Source organism: Megalobrama amblycephala, linkage group LG15 (genome assembly GCF_018812025.1).
Source record: "Megalobrama amblycephala isolate DHTTF-2021 linkage group LG15, ASM1881202v1, whole genome shotgun sequence".
Classification (NCBI taxonomy): Eukaryota; Metazoa; Chordata; class Actinopteri; order Cypriniformes; family Xenocyprididae; genus Megalobrama; species Megalobrama amblycephala.
In genome coordinates, this window is record NC_063058.1 from 21,368,389 (window position 1) to 21,387,846 (window position 19,458).

General features: G+C 36.4%; 2 protein-coding genes across 2 annotated transcripts; one reads left to right on the forward strand and one right to left on the reverse strand.

The window, feature by feature from the left end:
* Positions 1 to 4,196: 4,196 nt before the first annotated feature.
* Positions 4,197 to 7,963, reverse strand: LOC125247576 (serine/threonine-protein kinase pim-2-like). The gene is made up of 5 exons (XM_048158945.1): positions 7,002 to 7,963; positions 6,542 to 6,920; positions 6,215 to 6,391; positions 4,998 to 5,086; positions 4,197 to 4,809 (listed from the first exon to the last, which is right to left on the reverse strand). Exons 1-5 carry the CDS (start codon positions 7,068 to 7,070, stop codon positions 4,798 to 4,800), a joined length of 726 nt encoding a protein of 241 aa, XP_048014902.1. The 5' UTR covers positions 7,071 to 7,963; the 3' UTR covers positions 4,197 to 4,797.
* Positions 7,964 to 12,209: 4,246 nt separating this feature from the next.
* Positions 12,210 to 19,181, forward strand: pdia3 (protein disulfide isomerase family A, member 3). The gene is made up of 13 exons (XM_048158036.1): positions 12,210 to 12,525; positions 13,628 to 13,706; positions 15,021 to 15,138; positions 15,224 to 15,331; positions 15,426 to 15,555; positions 15,655 to 15,771; positions 15,864 to 15,989; positions 17,487 to 17,669; positions 17,779 to 17,887; positions 18,118 to 18,246; positions 18,347 to 18,426; positions 18,541 to 18,598; positions 18,679 to 19,181. Exons 1-13 carry the CDS (start codon positions 12,389 to 12,391, stop codon positions 18,793 to 18,795), a joined length of 1,491 nt encoding a protein of 496 aa, XP_048013993.1. The 5' UTR covers positions 12,210 to 12,388; the 3' UTR covers positions 18,796 to 19,181.
* Positions 19,182 to 19,458: the final 277 nt, after the last annotated feature.

Here is a 19,458-nt window from a genome sequence, read left to right on the forward strand (position 1 = left end):
TGATGACATCATAAAAATGCGGCCTCTGATTGGTGCTTAGTAGTTTGCCCAGACTTGTTGAGTTCAGAACAGATGTTAAGTTTTGGTGTTCGTCTTAAGGCAGGAACACACCAAGCCGACGGCGACGAACTAGTGGCGACGAAAGCAGACTGTGGGGTTGGCTCACGTCGGCAGCGTCTGAATCCAAAGTTGGCCTGACACACCAAACCGACGCTAAACAGCCGACGGCCAAGTAGCGCGTCCGTTCTGCGCCTGCGTGAGATGAAATGCCTTTCCGTACCAGCAGGTGGCAGTAGCTGAACAGCCAATAAGAATGATCAGATGGCCTGACGGACCGACGAGCTCCGTCGCCGATTCAACATTTCGAATCGGCCGAAAAAAAGCCGACGAGGACCAACTTCAGCCGACAGTGCAGAACACACTGAGAAAACTTAGTCGGCTGACGAAGAAAAACTGCCTGACGGCCGACCGTCAGCTTGGTGTGTTCCTGCCTTTAGCAGCCTAGGCTAAATAGTACCAATTTACATCATGTTCTTGAAAACTATTATACCAAGTAGCAGCCCCCTATATTTATGATTAACAATCAATTGATTAATTAGTTAGAAACTAGTTGCTATTAAAGCGGAACTCAGTAAGATTTGCGAAGCTCCCCCTACAGGTTCCTTCAGTGAATCACACTGTCGTAAATACTCCAAGCGCAGCTCTGGACTACAACGACTACAACGCTCACCAGCGCAGTAGTTTTGCAAATACAGTACAAGAAATCTCGATGGAGGTGGGTAATTTTCGAAATTGTCTTATAAAGTCATAATATATACATTGCTTTTGAATTACCATAAAGCATTTTGTCACTCTCGCATGAACGTGAACATGAGGCGAGATTGTGTCGGGTCGGCGAAGCTCAACTTGCAAGTGCTGTTTTCTGGCGTAGACGTGCCAGAGGGGGTTAGTGCTCGCCTCAAACACACCACTACAAGTCAATTAACCATCGTAAGGACTTAGAAAACTATTTATGAAGGTAAAAAAAGTTACTTAGTTCTGCTTTAATACAGGTGCCATCAGTTGTCTTCTTATGAATGACTTGTTTGTCATTGAGTCAGTGTTGCTGATGCAAAGTAGGCCCTTCTTTACCAAACACCAAATAACTAAATTAGGATACAATTACGAGTCATTCGCAAACTGTTAAACATTAAACTGTGGGTTACTTTAAATCTATAACCTTCATCTGGGAGATCACAGGGATATGTGAATATTTGATCTGTTAAATCCACAAAGTGTAAATTTTCGCCACTAGAGGTCGCTTATTCAGGTCGCTTATCCTTGATTTTGTGGAATCATGGGAGGTGTTGTCTTCACGTCTACAGCCAGTGGAAAAGAATCCGACGGGACTCAGGCAGAAATCATGTTCATGTATGAGATTATTAACGTTACTGTGGTATGAAGCAGAGCAGGGCGAGTGATGTTGGAGCTGAATGAAGGCGCTGGAGAGATTATTAATGAGAGCTAATGAGAACTTTTATTATGCCACAGTCTCGGGCAGAGAAAAGCTGTTGCTATCAAACATTATTTACCTAATCAACTGAGTCAGTGTAATGGTGAAGGGATCGATCAAACAGGCCAATTGATGGAAGGTTTGTGAAGAAATTTCATGCCCCCTAGTAAAAGTATTTTTTAGTATTTTTAAAATACAAAAATACAGTATTTTATTTTGATGCATGGTGCGGCTGCTGTATTTTGTAGTTTATTTTGATACGCTTAAAATTAAGGTATTTGGTATTTTATTTTAAAATACATTTTGATGTATTTTTGCCCAACCCAGCCTATAAGTACAGCTGCAGTAAAATGAAGTACAACTGAAGGTTTGCAATATAATGAACTATAAATACAGTATAACTGCGGTTCAGTGATACTGAAATGCCTGTATAAACCTACCACTCATACTACATTACTGCGGCTGTGGTTACAGTACAGTATTTTGCTTGTTTTAAGGAAAAACACACTTAATTTTGACTTATTTTTTCTGAAAACAATTTTTACTTGTCTGGAAAATGCTTCTTGAATTTGTAGATATTTGGACTAGAAACAAGACAAAAACTCTAAGTAAGAAAAGCATTTTTTACAGTGTAGTACTACTTCAGTTGTATTGCAGTTTTATTTTACTAGTACTTTAGATGTGTAGCAGTAATACTGCAGTTGTACTCCAGTAAAACTTCACACGTGCTGCAATATTGTAGTTTTTTCATGTCCCAAAAAATGCATTTTTTATGTAACAAAACCTGTAGTATTTCTTCTAAAAACTGCAGTAATCTTTTGTAAGGGTAAAGTACGGAAGAGGATTAGGGCCAAACAATAATAAAAAAATAAAACCATCTCGAGATTAAAGTTGTTAAATTTCGAGAAAAAAGTCGTTAAATTACGAGAACAAATTCGTTAAATTTAATGACTTTATTCTCATAATTTAATGAGTTTATTCTCAACATTTTATCTCGACTTTTTTCTCGTAATTTAATGACTTTTTTCTCAAAATTTAATGAGTTTATTCTCAACATTTTATCTCGACTTTTTTCTCGTAATTTAACGACATTTTTCTCATAATTTAACGAATTTGTTCTTGTAATTTAACAACTTTTTTCTCGTAATTTAATGACTTTATTCTCAACATTTTATCTCGACTTTTTTCTCAAAATTTAACGACATTTTTCTCATAATTTAATGAATTTGTTCTTGTAATTTAACAACTTTTTTTCTCGTAATTTAATGACTTTATTCTCAACATTTTATCTCGACTTTTTTCTCGAAATTTAACGACATTTTTCTCATAATTTAATGAATTTGTTCTCGTAATTTAACGCCTTTTTTCTTGTAATTTAATGACTTTATTCTTAACATTTTATCACGACTTTTTTTCTCGAAATTTAACGAGTTTTTTCTCGTAATTTAATGTGTTTATTCTCCACATTTTATCTCGACTTTTTTCTCGAAATTTAACGAGTTTTTTCTCGAAATTTAACAACTTTAATCTCGAGATGGTTTTATTTTTTTATTATTATTTGGCCCTAATCCTCTTCCGTAGTAAAGGGTTAGTTCACCCAAAAATGAAAATTCTGTCATTAATTACTCACCTTCATATCGTTCCACACCCGTAAAAACTTTCATCTTCAGAACACAAATTAAGATATTTTTGATGAAATCCAAGATGTTTTTTATCCTCAATAGAAAGCATTGAAATTACCACATTCAAGGTCCAGAAAAGTAGTAAAAACATGGCTAAAATAGTCAATGTGACTAAAAGTGGTTCAACCTCAATGTTATGAAGGGATGAGAATACTGTTTTTGCGCAAAAACAAAACAAAAATTTATTCATCTTTATTCATCTCTCCCGTCAGCATTGCACTCACGTCGTGCTGCTCATGTGAACAGCGTTGGCCAATACTGAGTCTGCATTCGGACATAAACAAGGAAGCACTGCAATGAAAATAGTATAGGAGAATGACAGAGGAGAGACAAATTTGTTGGATAAAGTCGTTATTGTTACACAAAAAGTATTCTCGTCACTTCATAACATTAAGGTTGAACCACTGCAGTCACATGAACTATTTTAACAATGTTTTACTACTTTTCTGGACCTTGAATGTGGTAATTTCGTATGCGTGTGACGTCATCAGAGTCTAGTAACTTTACTGAGTGGCGAAAACAGTGACAGTGAGCTATTGATTACCTGCCGGTGTAAAAATAGATGTAATTGAAATGTTTTCAATTAGAATGAATTATGGTCTGTAAGTGATGATTTAGAGATACAAAAGCCAGTCTGTTTCATCACTGACAGATCCATAATACCAAGATATTCCATTGTGAAGTTCAGAACGTCAAATGTCTTGTTTGGTGATGGGAGATGTGAAGCATATCTGTCATTCAGTGAAGCATATCTGTAATACAGGCGTCTCTTAACTGCTTTAAAGTCAGCATGAAACATAAGTTGCTATAGTCTTATTTTCCCTATTGTGACATATATCTGAGTGAAATGTCACTTTAGACCTAGTAGCAGCAGCTTGGGCTGCATCAATAAAGTAATTAGTGTATTAGTAGAGTATTTTGAGAGAGAAAAAGACTATTGTGATTACCTGCATCTGTAAGAACTTTCATTCTCTAGGTCAAGTCAATTTAACCTGCATTGAAGTTGCTGAAAAATCCCCACCACTAACACACAGTTTCTCAATAACAGGTACGCCAATATTATTTATTAAAATATTCTTTATTGAATAATAATTTTTAATTAACAAGAACAGCCAAGTTTGTACAACAGCAAACATCAAAAATACAAAGGTTTAATAAAAATATAAAGTTATGAAACAACTTTTCCCTGAGTCAAAACTACTTGTTCAGGAACAAATACAGATTTGTAATATAATTTACAGTATCTACATTGCATTTACAATGTGCTAAAGCATTGTGGGACCACTCATATCAGCCTGCTAGATGCTAAGCAGAGGGATGAAGTGGCCAAAAGCCGGAAATTCTGTGACATCCAGTGCAGTGCCGTGGCAAGAGCAGCTTTCAAATGAAGAGGAATTCTGACCATGTGATGCAGCTCTGCCATAAAGTCGGCTGTGATGGGGAATTTTTATACTGTTGCTAGACAAGTAATATCGCCAGATGCTAATATTACTGCCACAAGCCAAGGGTCGCCAGCCAAGGCATGGAGGGATGCCACTTGTGTCAGGCCACCAGATGCTAAGCTGACTTTATGAACTCTGGAACTATGGCGTCAAAGTTTCCATTTTTTGGATATTCCATGTCTTATTCTGTGACCTGGAAAAAAAAAATCAAAAATCAAAGTTATAGTCAACATACATTACAATTAGAAGACATTTCTTTTTTTCACAATACACAATATATACATTTAAAAACAAATGCACAAAAATACTCAATAGGGAACAAATAGGGAAAACTTTTTTAAAATCTTCAAAATCATATGTAGCTGATCTTAGGCTTAGTACCTTAAACCATTCATGTCGAAGGATTTTCCTCAACTCGATCCGCCGGCTTGGGTTTTGCTGCAGGAGGGATCGAATCAGGTGGCAACATTCTGTGCAGAACAATGAAAGAGAGTAAGATTGTTACCTTAAACTTTACACCTGCTCTCTTTGTATTAAAGGTGCCCTCGAATTAAAAATTGAATTTATCTTGGCATAGTCAAATAACAAGAGTTCAGTACATTGAAATGACATACAGTGAGTCTCAAACTCCATTGTTTCTTCTTCTTATATAAATCTCATTTGTTTAAAAGACCTCCGAAGAACAGGCGAATCTCAACATAACACCGACTGTTATGTAACAGTCGGGATCATTAATATGTACGCCCCAATATTTGCATATGCCAGCCCATGTTCAAGGCATTAGACAAGGGCAGCCAGTATTAACGTCTGGATCTGCACAGGTGAATCAACAGACTAGGTAAGCAAGCAAGAACAATAGCGAAAAATGGCAGATGGAGCAATAATAACTGACATGATCCATGATAACATGATATTTTTAGTGATATTTGTAAACTGTCTTTCTAAATGTTTCGTTAGCATGGTGCTAATGTACTGTTAAATGTGGTTAAAGTTACCATTGTTTCTTACTGTATTCACGGAGACAAGAGCCGTCGCTATTTTCATTATTAAACACTTGCAGTCTGTATAATGCATAAACACAACTTCATTCTTTATAAATCTCTCCAACAGTGTAGCATTAGCCGTTAGCCACGGAGCATAGCCTCAAACTCATTCAGAATCAATGTAAACAATATAACAGTATACAATACTCACATAATCCGACACATGCATGCCGCATGCATGACGAACACTTTGTAAAGATCCATTTGAGGGTTATATTAGCTGTGTGAACTTTGTTTATGCACTGTTCAAGGCAAGCGTGAGCTCTGTGGGCGGGGAGCACGAGAATTAAAGGGCCACACACCCTGAATCGGCTCATTTATAATGATGCCCCAAAATAGGCAGTTAAAAAAATGAATTTAAAAAAAATCTATGGGGTATTTTGAGCTGAAACTTCACAGACACATTCAGGGGACACCTTAGACTTATATTACATCTTTTTAAAAAAGTTCTAGGGCACCTTTAAGATTCGACTAATCTATACTGTATGTTCAGAAAATTAAAAAAACATTATCCATCTTTTATAAAGCCATGTTGTTGTGATGAATGCATCTTACCGTTTGACAAGCCAGGTTTGATCCAGGTGCCGTCATCAATCATCTGAATGTCTCTGGGTTTTGGATGATGTCCACACACCATCAAGAATAAGACGACTCCCAGAGACCACACAGTTGCTGGTTTACCGTGGTACTTGCCCTCTGTGAAGTACTCAGGTGGGAAGTACTTTCGAGTGCCTGAAGGAAGTAGATTTTGTTTGATGGGTAAGCTTGTTTATATCTAGTGTTTTTTTAACTTCAAAAGTGAGATATGGTTTATATGAAACCAATTTTACTTCTGACTAGAACTTTAAGTCCCAAACTACAGGTTTGATGCACAATACATACCAAAGAATCTTTCATAAGCGGATTCCTGCAGGAGATCCCCGCACCCGAAGTCAATCAGTTTGACATCAAGAGTTTCTGTGTTTATCAGCAAATTGTTCCGCTTTATGTCACGGTGGAAGACTCCACGGCGACAGCACATGTGAGCGGCCGTTGTTGCCTGCCTCATGATAAAGTGTGCGGTGTCCTCATTGAGGGTGCCGCCGTGGAATGCTGTAAACGTCTTCAGATCTTGGCAGGATGGGGGACGCTCCAAGATCATGACGTATTGGTCAGGCTGGTCCTGCCAGTCCAGCAGTTCAATGATCTCTGGAACTTTAGGGCCCATGTTAACAAGCATCAACAGGCCGACCTCTAATGGAAGAGGTGTGGGATGACCAGGCTAGAAGAAAGATCATAAATAAAGGTGCTGTCAGTATGTTCACACATTTTAATTTGAAAACAGTGGAAAAACACTACTTACAATGTAGATGTATTTCATGTTCGGTGGCTTTCTGGCAATTTTCACAGCCACCTGATCAACCGAAAACATTGTTACATTTCCAACATGTCAAGTGCACTAAATATTTTCAAATGGATATAGTGAGACAAAACAATTTGTTAGCTAAATATTGTAGAAAAATGACAACACCTCAAGGTCATCCTCCAAGCGTCTCCCTTCATAGACAGATCCAAATCCTCCTTTACCAAGCATTCTGCCAATTTCATACCGGCTCAGAATGTCATCTGTTAAAAGATGAATCATTTTAGTTGACATGAAATGTCAAGAATGGACAGCAGTGAGTGTAACGTTTGAGGTTATGGCTGTAAACTCACCCTCATTCGTCACGTCCACTCTGTTCTGATCTGGTTCTGGACTAAGGTGGACTGAATCTGGAGGGGTTTGAACCTGCTGATCTGCAGGAGGACGGACTTCAAGACCACTGGAAAGAGGTTCCTGAAGATCATGATCCTCTAGAGCACAGGCGCTGTACCGTCGAGAAATCTGATCTAAAGCAGGGAATGTAAAACATTAAAGTTACCATTAATGGATACTTAAATATCCCTGAACATTATGTAGACTTAATGAGCTCTAGTAAACATTTACACAATTTCAAATGGTCATTTGATTTACCCTCAGCACTTCTTTCATATTTCGCAGCAGTATCTTGATCTGAGCTGCCGTTCCAGTCACAGAAATTGCTATCCATCCTCCTTCTCTTTCTCATTGGCATCTCAGTGTCCTCACCAACACTAGCGGGCTGATGGTTTTCAGCCGCATCAATGCTGGAGTCGTACACCTGAGCACTGTGAGAACTTCGTTTTCTCTTTCGGCCAATGATGAAAGATGACCAATTGGTTTCATCTGTGTTTAAAGATATATGACATGTCCTGGAATAAAAATCTGATCATGGCTTTGATTTAACTGATTTCTGATCAAATGTGTGAAGGTGTGGACACTTCATCCTAAAGAACAGAAAAATTCCTTCTAATTTATGAATTACGTTTCCATTAATGGACACTCATATCTAGCAGAAAACGATGGAGACTTTATGATGTACAGATTCTCAAATGGTCACTGGATTTACCCTCAGCGTGTCTCTCACTAACTGCTGCAGTGGTCTGATCCTCCACTTTCTGACCCTGACCTGAACTGCAGCTCCAGTGAAGAGAGATCAGCTCTTCAAAACTACTGTTCCTCCTCTGGATCTCCTCCTGACTATCACTATCCTCACTAACAGGCTGATGATATGCAAAAAAAATTAAACAAAAACAGGAATCAGAGTAGGTGCATTACACATAGAAGAGATCTGACCTCAAATTCCTTCCCATATTGCAAAGAACAAAATAAATGCACAGAAAATGTGTAAATATTAATAAATATTCTGAGTAATTAGCAGCATAGACTGTTGGACTGACTGGAATGAGGTGGACTGGGGCTGGAGGAGTTTGAAGCTGCTGATCTGCAGGAGGACGGACCTCAAGACCGCTGGAAAGATCATGATCCTCTAGAGCACAGGCGCTGTACCATAGAGAAATCTGATCTAAAGCAAGGAATATTGAGCAAAAGCATGTTTCAGTCAATAATAATTATTAAACATTGAATATTATGGTGATTCTTCAGTTAAAATGTTATTTGTTTTTAACAAGCCTTGTCTTGGGAAAAAATCTGATCAAACTTCTGATGTATGATGGTGTAGATTTGTAACATTTAATTAATGACACTTGAATTAATGGTCATTTGATTTACCCTCATCTCTTCTTTCATATTTCACAGCGGTATCTTGATCTGAGCTGCCGCTCCAGTCACAGAAATGAAGAGACGGCAGCTTCTCAGAACTATCCGTCCTCCTTCTCTTTCTCATTGGCATTTCTTTTTCCTCAACAACACTAACGGGCTGATGGTCTTCAGCCGCATCGGTGTTGAATGTTGAGGAGCTGCTGTAAGAGTCGTACACCTGAGCGGGAAAACTGCGTTTTCTCTTCAACATTGCCATGATAACAAATGTTGACTCGGGTAACTATCATACGAACAGCAAAATACACAACGAGAAGACTGAGAAAACTGACGCTGCTAAAACTAAAGTAGCAACACAACGTTCTATTTCATTACATCACTGAGTGACTTTAGAATGCGCGCGAGATTGAATTCTTCTCACAGCCGAGAAAAGGCCTATTCTTGCTAAAATTATTTGTTATATAGGTATATTTAGGAAAATATTTCTAATTAAAACATCTTACCTCAAAGTATTACTTTAACCGTTCACGTCACAATAAAAACAATATTTTAAATATATTTAAATTAATTCGTGTCCATTAACAAATATAAAAACTTTAAAAATACAACATAAATTCACAGGCCACTATTGTCCATTGACAAAAATTAGATAATTTAAGCTCAAAATAATTTGGGTTTAATTAAAAAATAAAGTTCAGATATAATAACAGCCATTCAAAAAATGAGTTAAGATGACAGTGACATCTCTGGTCAAGTGGAAATTTAATTTAAATTCTACACTATGCATGTATAAAATATAATTGCTTAAAACCTACAAATTTTAATATATAGGCTACAGCTAGTTAACCCTTAAACGCATACCTCGGGCCTTTAGTGACCCGGGACATCATTCCCCAGACAGCAACATAGTGTGGCCCAGATCCGGCCCACATCTGGTACATGTGGATTACACACGGACCAGATGCGGGCCAGATCTGGGACGACACGATGTTGCTGTCAGGGTCATTACCCTCCTCATTCAAGTTAGACATCAACCTTCTTAGTATTCCTCAATCAATTCATTATAAACAATATAAAAAGTAAAAATTATAAAATTATAAAAGAATGCCTGTTTTCCCATTAATTTTTTGTAAAAAAAAATTGTATAGGCTCGCTAACGACCCGAGGTGTATAACAGTTTAAGTATATTTTTCTGCATAACAAAAATTAAATCTTTGATGACTGAATAAGTGCAATTCACCTTTATTCCACAAGGTGGCAATGTCTGATACGCAATGGCGAAATGACGTTTCACTCATAGTTACCGCAGGCAGAAAACAAAAGAATAGGAATTATCATCAACAAAACTTGAAATGACTTACTGCAGAGCAAGTACTGAATGCAATCAAATTTTAGTGGCATTGTCACTTGATGGTGGATCTGGTGAAGACGCTGTCAGCGATCAAAAGGTCTTACGGGTGTGGAACGACATGAGGTGAGTAATTAATGACAGAAATTTCACTTTTGGGTGAACCTTAAAGGGTTAGTTCACCCAAAAATGAAAATTATGTCATTAATGACTCACCCTGATGTCACATGGACTACTTTGATGATGTTTTTATTACCTTTCTGGACATGGACAGTATACCGTACATACAGTTTCAATGGAGGGACAGAAAGCTCTCGGACTAAATCTAAAATATCTTAAACTGTGTTCTGAAGATGAAAGGAGGTCTTACGGGTTTGGAACGACATGAGGGTGAGTCATTAATGACATGATTTTCATTTTTGGGTGAACTAACCCTTTAATGCGTTAAAAATGGACACATGCAAGAAGACTCGTCCAGAGTTGTATATCATCAATCCGTGACACATTCGGTGACTGTGAGCTAGGGCTGCACAATATTGAAAAAAACTTACATTACATTATTTTTGTTTTTCTGCGATATGTACTCCAAAATGAAATAAATTCACCAGATTACTTAAACAACAGTTTGGAAAGAATTAATAATTCTAGAATGATTGGGGTGATTTAAATTAAATAAACAGTTCTTTATTTTCAGGTACGTATTCAGGTACAGAAGATGAATAATCAAATGTAAATGTAGTCTTCACTGTATGAATTGAATATAATTAATCTGAGTTAAAGCTGCAAAAGTGATTTTCTCTTCTTATTTTGTTGTCTGATAACATTCATGATAAGCAGCAAGAATTTGAACCGTAACAGTGTGGACGTGTTAAGCTTTTTAAGCCCATTATTAACAACATGCTAACAGAAGATTTCCATACTGGAAGAATTTTAATAGATATATAAAACATATATATATATATATATATATATATATATATATATATATATATATATATATACACTGCCCTCCAAAAGTTTGGAAACGCCCCAGAAAAGTGGGGTTTTGGCCAATATTGGCATGAATCCTTTTTAATTTGTGATCATCATATTTTCAATTCATCAAAATATCCACCATTAGCAGCTTTCTGAGCTAAACTGGGTTCTGATTGGTTCATTGTATTCTAAACTTAATTGGCAATCAATTGTTGAAGCTATTAAGGTGTGCTGACCCAAAAATCTTTTACAAACCTGGGCCAAGTTTAAACCTGTAACCAGGCATCACAGCTGGCAAAGGGGCATGTCTGACTTTGACATGTATATATTGCCATTATTATGTAATCAAAATGAAAATTATTATTGCTGGACTTCAATGATAATGTCAAGTTACTGTAATGTATTTGCACCAAAAAATGATAAGGATTTATGCTGATATCGTCCAAAACCACACTTTGCCAGGGGTGTTTCCAAACTTTTGGAGGGCAGTGTATATGTATATATATATATATATATATATATATATATATATATATATATATATATAAAATAGCATTTTCACCTCCAGTATAAATTGACACTTCATGTTTGTGGACCCATTTTAGATAAGTCTTCTAAAACTAAAGAAAACAAAGAAACAAATGTTATGACTGATTGTTCATGGAGTTCTTTCCCTCCAAGGAAATGATGTCAATTCTATGATGTCACATGGTTTGGGGCACATGCTTAAGATTTTAAAGGGCAAAGAGCAGCAGTAACCAGGTGGACTTCAGAAACATAAACTAATTAATGGTTTTACACATTTAAAAAATAGGTATCACAGTAAATTGTATTTTATGTCAAAGAGAATCTATCTATCTATCTATCTATCTATCTATCTATCTATCTATCTATCTATCTATCTATCTATCTATCTATCTATCTATCTATCTATCTATCTATCTATCTATTTTTGACAGTATATTTTAAAAACAAACAAAGGAAACTATTTTTCCTTGTAGCTTGCAAAGGATGATTTCCCCACCCGGAAGCGTGTGTTTCCCGAGCTCTGATTGGCTGATTGCAACAGCCTGACGCGGCTGAGAATCCAATAGTGAGATGCCACACTTTGGTTACTTTGAAGAGCTCCGGGTTTGCACATCCGTCCGTCTGCGCTTTCTCTTTCATTGAGTGCGGGGTGCCAGATACAGCGGGCCTTTCTGTTGGGCACTCCTTCCTTAATATAGCATCACCTCAAAAAGAAGCAACTAACCGAGGGCTGCCAGGATATTAAACATTCCCTTCACTGTTGCACTGAAAAGGGTTTGAAATGATGCTGGCTGTGCTATTTGTCGCTGCTTTTGCAGCGGCCGCGCGCGCGAGTGATGTGCTCGAGTTCACAGATGATGATTTTGACAGCAGGATCGGAGATCACGACCTCATTCTGGTGGAGTTCTTCGCGCCCTGGTGAGTGTGAGACCATTCTGGCTTTTAATTGTGTTTTCTCCATGCGATTTAGATTTTTAATGCAGTAGAGTTTACTCTAGGTAACTAATGTAAGCTAATACACCATAGTTGCTTATAAATGACAATAAATGTATTTATTAAGCTCTTTTCAAGATGCCAAACCTACCCAGAAACTGCATGCATACACGGGACTTTTAATAATGCTGCAAGCCAAGCTTGCTAAAGCGAAAGTAACCAGTCATATAGTCAATTTATAAGTCTGCAAGGTCGTGAGATATTTATAAGCAATCTGGGAATGCAAATATAGTGGTAATGATTTGTAAAAGCGCACTGGGATCAGGATGAATCCATGCGGCTCCATAGTTGTGGATGAAACTAATTATATCAATCACTTCCTGTTTGTAGCTTTTCCTCTTCTTTGCTGATGCTAGCTAGTGGGTTACGTTACTTTGCTGTTTGTCCCACACGTTCCGCACAAATCTTATTTTTGAATACCATGGGGTGAAATCAAGTCATTCAAGTCACATGAGACTGGGTTACGGATGATGACTTCTCATTTTAGGTCAACTGGCCCTTTAAGAACTCGTATTCTGCACATTGTAAATTATTAATTGTTTGTTCTCCGTGTAAAATAGTTGCATTTTAGATACATTTGCAGGCCATTAAATCTTAAAGTATGTCAAATTTAATGCTTGTGGTAATATGAAATTGATTAGATAGAGATCTTAGATGTGGGCGGGAACAAGGATGTTTGGAGGCTCGGTCGCCTAACGTTGTAACGTTTTGATTGGTCAATGAAGTTTCGCTGGCCGTGTGTGATTGGATGGCGCTCGATTACGTGGTTCAGCGTTGCTAACTTATCAATGAGTTACCTTGACTGGATTTAACGTGCCTCAGATTTCATATACAGTCTAGAGAAACTGAGGGAGAGTTCAACTAAAAATTAATATTTTGTTTCTTTTTTGGTTTGTTTTTGATGTTGTGAAAAGGATATTTTTTTATCAAGTCACTTTTAACCTTCATTGTATATTTTTTTCCTTCTATCATTCTGTTTTAGCAGCCTAATTTTACAAAATAATAAACCTCATGTTCACTTTTTTAGGTGTGGCCATTGCAAACGTCTTGCCCCTGAGTATGAGGCAGCCGCCACTCGACTAAAAGGCATTGTCCCACTTGCTAAGGTATTGTTATTCAACCCTGCAAATTTATTGGAGTACCTTTACATATCCTCATTATATATACATTTTTCAGGTTGCCATATTGCATTGAAGACCTATTTGAAATGAATTTGGCCTTCCCTTGTGAAAAAAGAAGTGCACTTGTAGTGTACTTCAAATCTTAAAAGTTCATTTTTTAAAACTGCACTTGCAGATAATGTATTTAAATATAAACATTTCAATAAAAAATACTTTAAAGTGTATTTTAGTTTACCATAAATGCTTGTCAGCACATTCAGCAGTACACTTTAAGCATATTTCAAAGAAAGTTCAGCTAATTGCATTTAATATAAATTTAAACTGTAATGCATTTTCATTTAATTGCAAATAACATGCATTTAAAGGGTTAGTTCACCCAAAAATATTTTTTTTTTTTGTCATTAATTACTCACCCTCATGTCGTTCCACACCTGTAAGACCTTCGTTCATCTTCAGAACACAAATTAAGATATTTTTGATGAAATCCGATGTCTCAGTGAGGCCTCCATTGACAGCAAGATAATTAACACTTTCAGATGCCCAGAAAGCTACTAAAGACATATTTAAAACAGTTCATGTGACTACAGTGGTTCAACCTTAATATTATAAAGTGACTAGAATACTTTTTGTGCACCATAAAACAAAATAACGACTTTATTCAACAATATCTAGTGATGGACGATTTTAAAACACTGCTTAATGAAGCTTTTTCGAATCAGTGGTTCGGAGCGTGTATCAAACTGCCAAAGTTACGTGAACCATTGAAGTTTCGAGACATTTTGAAACATTTATGACGTAACAAAGCCTAATTTACTGAAATCACATGACTTTGGCAGTTTGATATGCGCTTACGAACCACTGATTCGAAACAAAAGATTCGCAAAGCTTCATTAAGCAGTGTTTTAAAATCGTCCATCACTAGATATTGTTGAAATAAAGTCGTTATTTTGTTTTTTTGGGCGCACAAAAAGTATTCTCGTCAAGGTTGACCCGCTGTAGTCACATGACTGTTTTAAAAATGTCTTTAGTAGCTTTCTGGGCATCTGAAAGTCTAAATTAACTTGCTGTCAATGCCTCAAGAGCCATCGGATTTTATCAAAAATATCTTAATTTGTGTTCTGAAGATGAATGAAGGTCTTACGGGTGTGGAACAACATGAGGATGAGTAATTAATGACTGAATTTTCATTTTTGGGTAAACTAACCCTTTAAGTGTGCAAAAGCATTGCATTAATTTCACATTGGTTGTCTTGGGTCTGGTGGAGGATTGCTGTTAATGTTCATCTCCGATATGATCTAGGTGGACTGTACCGCCAATTCCAATGTGTGCAGCAAATATGGCGTGAGCGGGTACCCAACCCTGAAGATTTTCAGAGACGGAGAGGATTCTGGTGGCTACGATGGTCCCAGGACAGCAGGCATGTTCTCATTTCTTGTAAGTGATGCTTTAAGTAGTTTCTGTATCCGATTATTAATGTCTTTGTTTCTTCATTACTCCGACAGATGGAATTGTTAGCCACCTGAAGAAGCAGGCAGGCCCAGCCTCGGTGGAGCTCAAGAGTCAGGCTGAGTTTGAGAAGTTCATCGGGGACCGTGATGCCAGTGTCGTGGGTAAGTGCTGGTATTATTTAGTAGTAGCCTCATATTAGCCCTGATTATACTGTGTTAATTTTAATACAGTATTAATGGTTCTCTGTGTCTTCAGGCTTCTTCGCTGATGGAGGAAGCACTGCTCAGGGAGAGTTCCTGAAGGCGGCCAGTGCTTTCAGAGAGTCCTACCGTTTCGCCCACACTAATGTTGAGGACTTATTGAAGAAACATGATGTTGATGGAGAGTATGTGGCATTTTTCTGTTCCTAATGCTTTTGGTTTCAGTTTCACAGAGAAATTCATAATTTCTCATTTAAAAAATGTTATATAAATGCATATTGCAGGGGAATTATTTTGTTCCGGCCACCTCATCTCAGCAACAAATTTGAAGACGGCAGTGTGAAGTTCACTGAGGACAAGTTCACAAGTTCAAAGATCAAGAAGTTCATTCAGGACAACATGTACGTTGCACAGAGTTGCTCAAATCTGCATTCTTTTCTGATCTATTTGATGTATCAGATATTTAATCAGTTATTTTCTCATCATATGCCAGTTTTGGCATCTGTCCCCACATGACTGATGACAACAAAGACCAGCTGAAAGGCAAAGACTTGTTGGTGGCCTACTATGATGTGGACTATGAGAAGAACCCCAAGGGTTCCAACTACTGGAGGAACAGGTACAACTCAAACTCATTTTTGTCAACAGTTTCTTTGGGCCATTGAAATGTTTTGGCGTTTTATTTCAATCAGTATATTTCAAATTCCAATGGTCAAAAAAAACAACAACCTTAAAATGTTAATTAGTAGTAGTATTTCTTTTCTCAAATCAATTCCTTTGGTCTAAAAAAGTAAAAAATATATTATTATTTTATTTGTATTTTATAAAACAAACCATAAAACATTTTCGCTACTTAAAATAAAATAAAATTTAACATAAATAAAATGAAATATAGAAAAACTTTATTTATTATGGAAGAGGATTAGGGCCAAGCAATAATAAAAAAAAATTAAACCATCTCGAGATTAAAGTTGTTAAATTTCGAGAGAAAAGTCTAAATAAAATGTTGAGAATAAAGTCATTAAATTACGAGAAAAAAGTTGTTAAATTACAAGAACAAATTCGTTAAATTATGAGAAAAATGTCGTTAAATTTCGAGAAAAAAGTCGAGATAAAATGTTGAGAATAAACTCATTAAATTATGAGAAAAAAACTTGTTAAATTGAGAAAGTCAAGATAAAATGTTGAGAATAAAGTCATTAAATTATGACTTTATTCTCAACATTTTATCTCGACTTTTTTCTCATAATTTAATGAATTTGTTCTCGTAATTTAACAACTTTAATCTTGAGATGGTTTTAATTTTTATTATTGCTTGGCCCTAATCCTCTTCCATAATTTATTCTATTTCAGTTAGTTGCCATTTATTTTTATTTAGTTTAACTTTGTTCTAAAATAAGTAAGACTAAAATAAAATAAATAAATGATATAGACATTTTAAATAACAATAACTAATACAAATCTCAAAAACATACAAAACAATCAATAAAATCATAAAAATAAAAACGTATTCAAAGTATTAATAGAAACTACAATAATATCTCAGTAATACTAAAATACAGACACGCGCGCACACAAACACACACATACATGCGGTCAAACCAAAACTGATTCAGATGTTTTTGATATATTTTTATTAGTGGGTGCAGGACATTATAGTTCATTTATGTAAGTGAGGATAGCAAAATAAAGTAAACTGTGACATTCTTCATACAGTGGACTACCAATATAATTTGTCAAAATTTGGAACCAAAAATTATTCAGACACTTTTACCTGACCATTTTTTGACCTGAGATCTTGTCATATTTTATTACCGTTTTCTTAAACTATAGTGAATAAACTGTATTAATGAATTAAATGTTCAAGGTGTCTGAATAAATTTTGGTTTGACTATCTCAAATACTGAAATCTAAATAAAATCATTTTCTTTTAGTGAATGTACATTTTTCTAGTTGTTTGTACTAAAGTTATTTTTTTCAGCTACTAACTCCTCCTCTTTATCTGTATGCTGATAAGTGCTATTCTCAAATATAATTTATTTATTTTTATTTTCTGAATGAAGCGGAAGTGTTGACTGTGATCAGGCTCTGATAATCTTTCTCTCTCTCTCTCTAGGGTAATGAAGGTGGCCAAGAGCTTCCTGGATCAGGGGAAGACGCTCAGCTTCGCAGTGGCCAGTAAGAACAGCTTCAGTCATGACGTGTCTGAGTTGGGTCTGGACGGCAGCAGTGGAGAGTTGCCTCTCGTCGGCATCCGTACTGCCAAGGGAGACAAATACGTCATGAAAGAGGAGTTCTCGTAAGTTTTTTTTTTTTTTTTTTCTTTTTTTTCTTTTTCCCTTCTTCCTTTATTTTTCCACACGAACCTTGTTTTAGGCAAGTAAAAAAATCAATTTTTGTGTCTGCAGTCGTGATGGAAAGGCCTTGGAGAAGTTCCTGCAAGATTATTTTGATGGGAAACTGAAGCGTTACCTCAAATCTGAGCCCATTCCTGAGAGCAACGATGGCCCTGTGAAGGTGCGTCAGGATTTTGTTTCAGCATTGATTATTAATAATAATAGTAATAATAATTTTTATTTTTTTTTACTTTATTTTACATTATTATAATTTAAATGATCATATATTTACACAATAATACATTTTTTTTTAAATATTTATTTTCATATTTGTACATTTTATTTTATATTTTATTATTATTTTTTTAAAACCAGTTTACATAACCTGCAACTTCATCCATATCATTCCAGGTTCTTGTGGCTGAGAACTTTGACTCCATTGTAAATGATGACAGCAAAGACGTTCTCATCGAGTTTTACGCCCCCTGGTGTGGACACTGCAAGAGCCTGGAGCCTAAATACAAAGAACTTGGAGAGAAGGTGAGTTTTTAGGCCTTGATTATTATATTGATCGCTATGAAATATTGACCTGAACAGCAGCTTTTGCTTCACTGTTTCATAAATGTTATCTTTTTCACAGCTTTCCGACGATCCAAACATCATCATCGCAAAGATGGATGCCACCGCTAACGATGTCCCCTCTCCATATGAAGTTAGAGGGTATGTCATCTATCCATCTTTCTTGTCTGCCAGAATGGTGTTTTTTGGTCTCATTTATAGTTTGAATCTTTGCTAATGTTTTGATTTATTCATCATTTGACTCTTTGCTTTCAGATTCCCCACCATCTATTTCTCCCCAGCTGGTCAGAAGAACAATCCAAAGAAATATGAGGTTTGTTTATTTGACTTTGGTTAATCCAAACTTAGAAGTCCATCGAGAATGAATCCTCATCAGTCTTATTTGACTTTCAGGGAGGTCGTGAAGTCAGCGACTTCATTTCCTACCTAAAGAGAGAAGCTACAAACACTGTGGTGGTTCAAGAGGATGAGAAGAAGTCAAATAAGAAGAAGAAGAAGTCTGAGTTATAAACAATCACAGCCCAACAACCAAGGAGGGAATTCTTGCAGGAGACATAAATTATATTCCAATCTTTAGTGAAGCAAGTGCTCTGACCCACGTCACATTGTCGGCCCTCTCTTGGGCCTGCTGCTCTGGGAACACTGTGGAAGCTTGTGACGGCCAGACTGTGTGAGATTTTTAGATAAGTGGAAGAGGTACAGACCTGTCAATTTGAGATTGTTTTCCCTACACTGTACCTTGGAGAGATGCACTTTTGAGACCAATTCTACATATTTCTTTCTCATGGAAAAGGGGAGGGGGATTTGGTGAATTTTTCCTTTTTTGTACCTTTTTTTTTTTTTTTTTTTTTTTTTATGTTTGGAAGGATTGTGAAATAAAAGGCCCACTAAACCTACAATCATGCTGGTTTCTTCTTGATGTACTTGTTCTGAAATTTTAAAAATGGCAAAAGCATCTAAAGACCAGTAGAAAGTCTTCAGCATGATCTTTCAAATGACATTCTCTCTTGGAAGTCACTTAAAGTTTACATTTTGGCTGTTATCAGTTTGACTTATGTCAGTTTTTATCTGACATGTTTAACTGTCAAGAAATCTCAAGGTGCATTGCTGTAGAGCATAGAACTTCGAATCAACAAACAGATCCACTAGTAATACACTAGATGGTGCAGTTTA

Bases quoted from the DNA above. Each gene is read 5' to 3' on its own strand.
- LOC125247576 (XM_048158945.1), bottom strand. From the start codon at position 7,070: ATGTTTTCGGTTGATCAGGTGGCTGTGAAAATTGCCAGAAAGCCACCG. The intron at 6,921-7,001 runs GTAAGTAGTGTT...TCTTTCTTCTAG, and splicing joins ACATGAAATACATCTACATT to CCTGGTCATCCCACACCTCT. The intron at 6,392-6,541 runs GTATGTATTGTG...TACTTCCTTCAG, and splicing joins CGCTTATGAAAGATTCTTTG to GCACTCGAAAGTACTTCCCA.
- pdia3 (XM_048158036.1), top strand. From the start codon at position 12,389: ATGATGCTGGCTGTGCTATTTGTCGCTGCTTTTGCAGCGGCCGCGCGC. The intron at 15,556-15,654 runs GTATGTGGCATT...TGCATATTGCAG, and splicing joins AAACATGATGTTGATGGAGA to GGGAATTATTTTGTTCCGGC. The intron at 17,888-18,117 runs GTGCGTCAGGAT...ATATCATTCCAG, and splicing joins GCAACGATGGCCCTGTGAAG to GTTCTTGTGGCTGAGAACTT.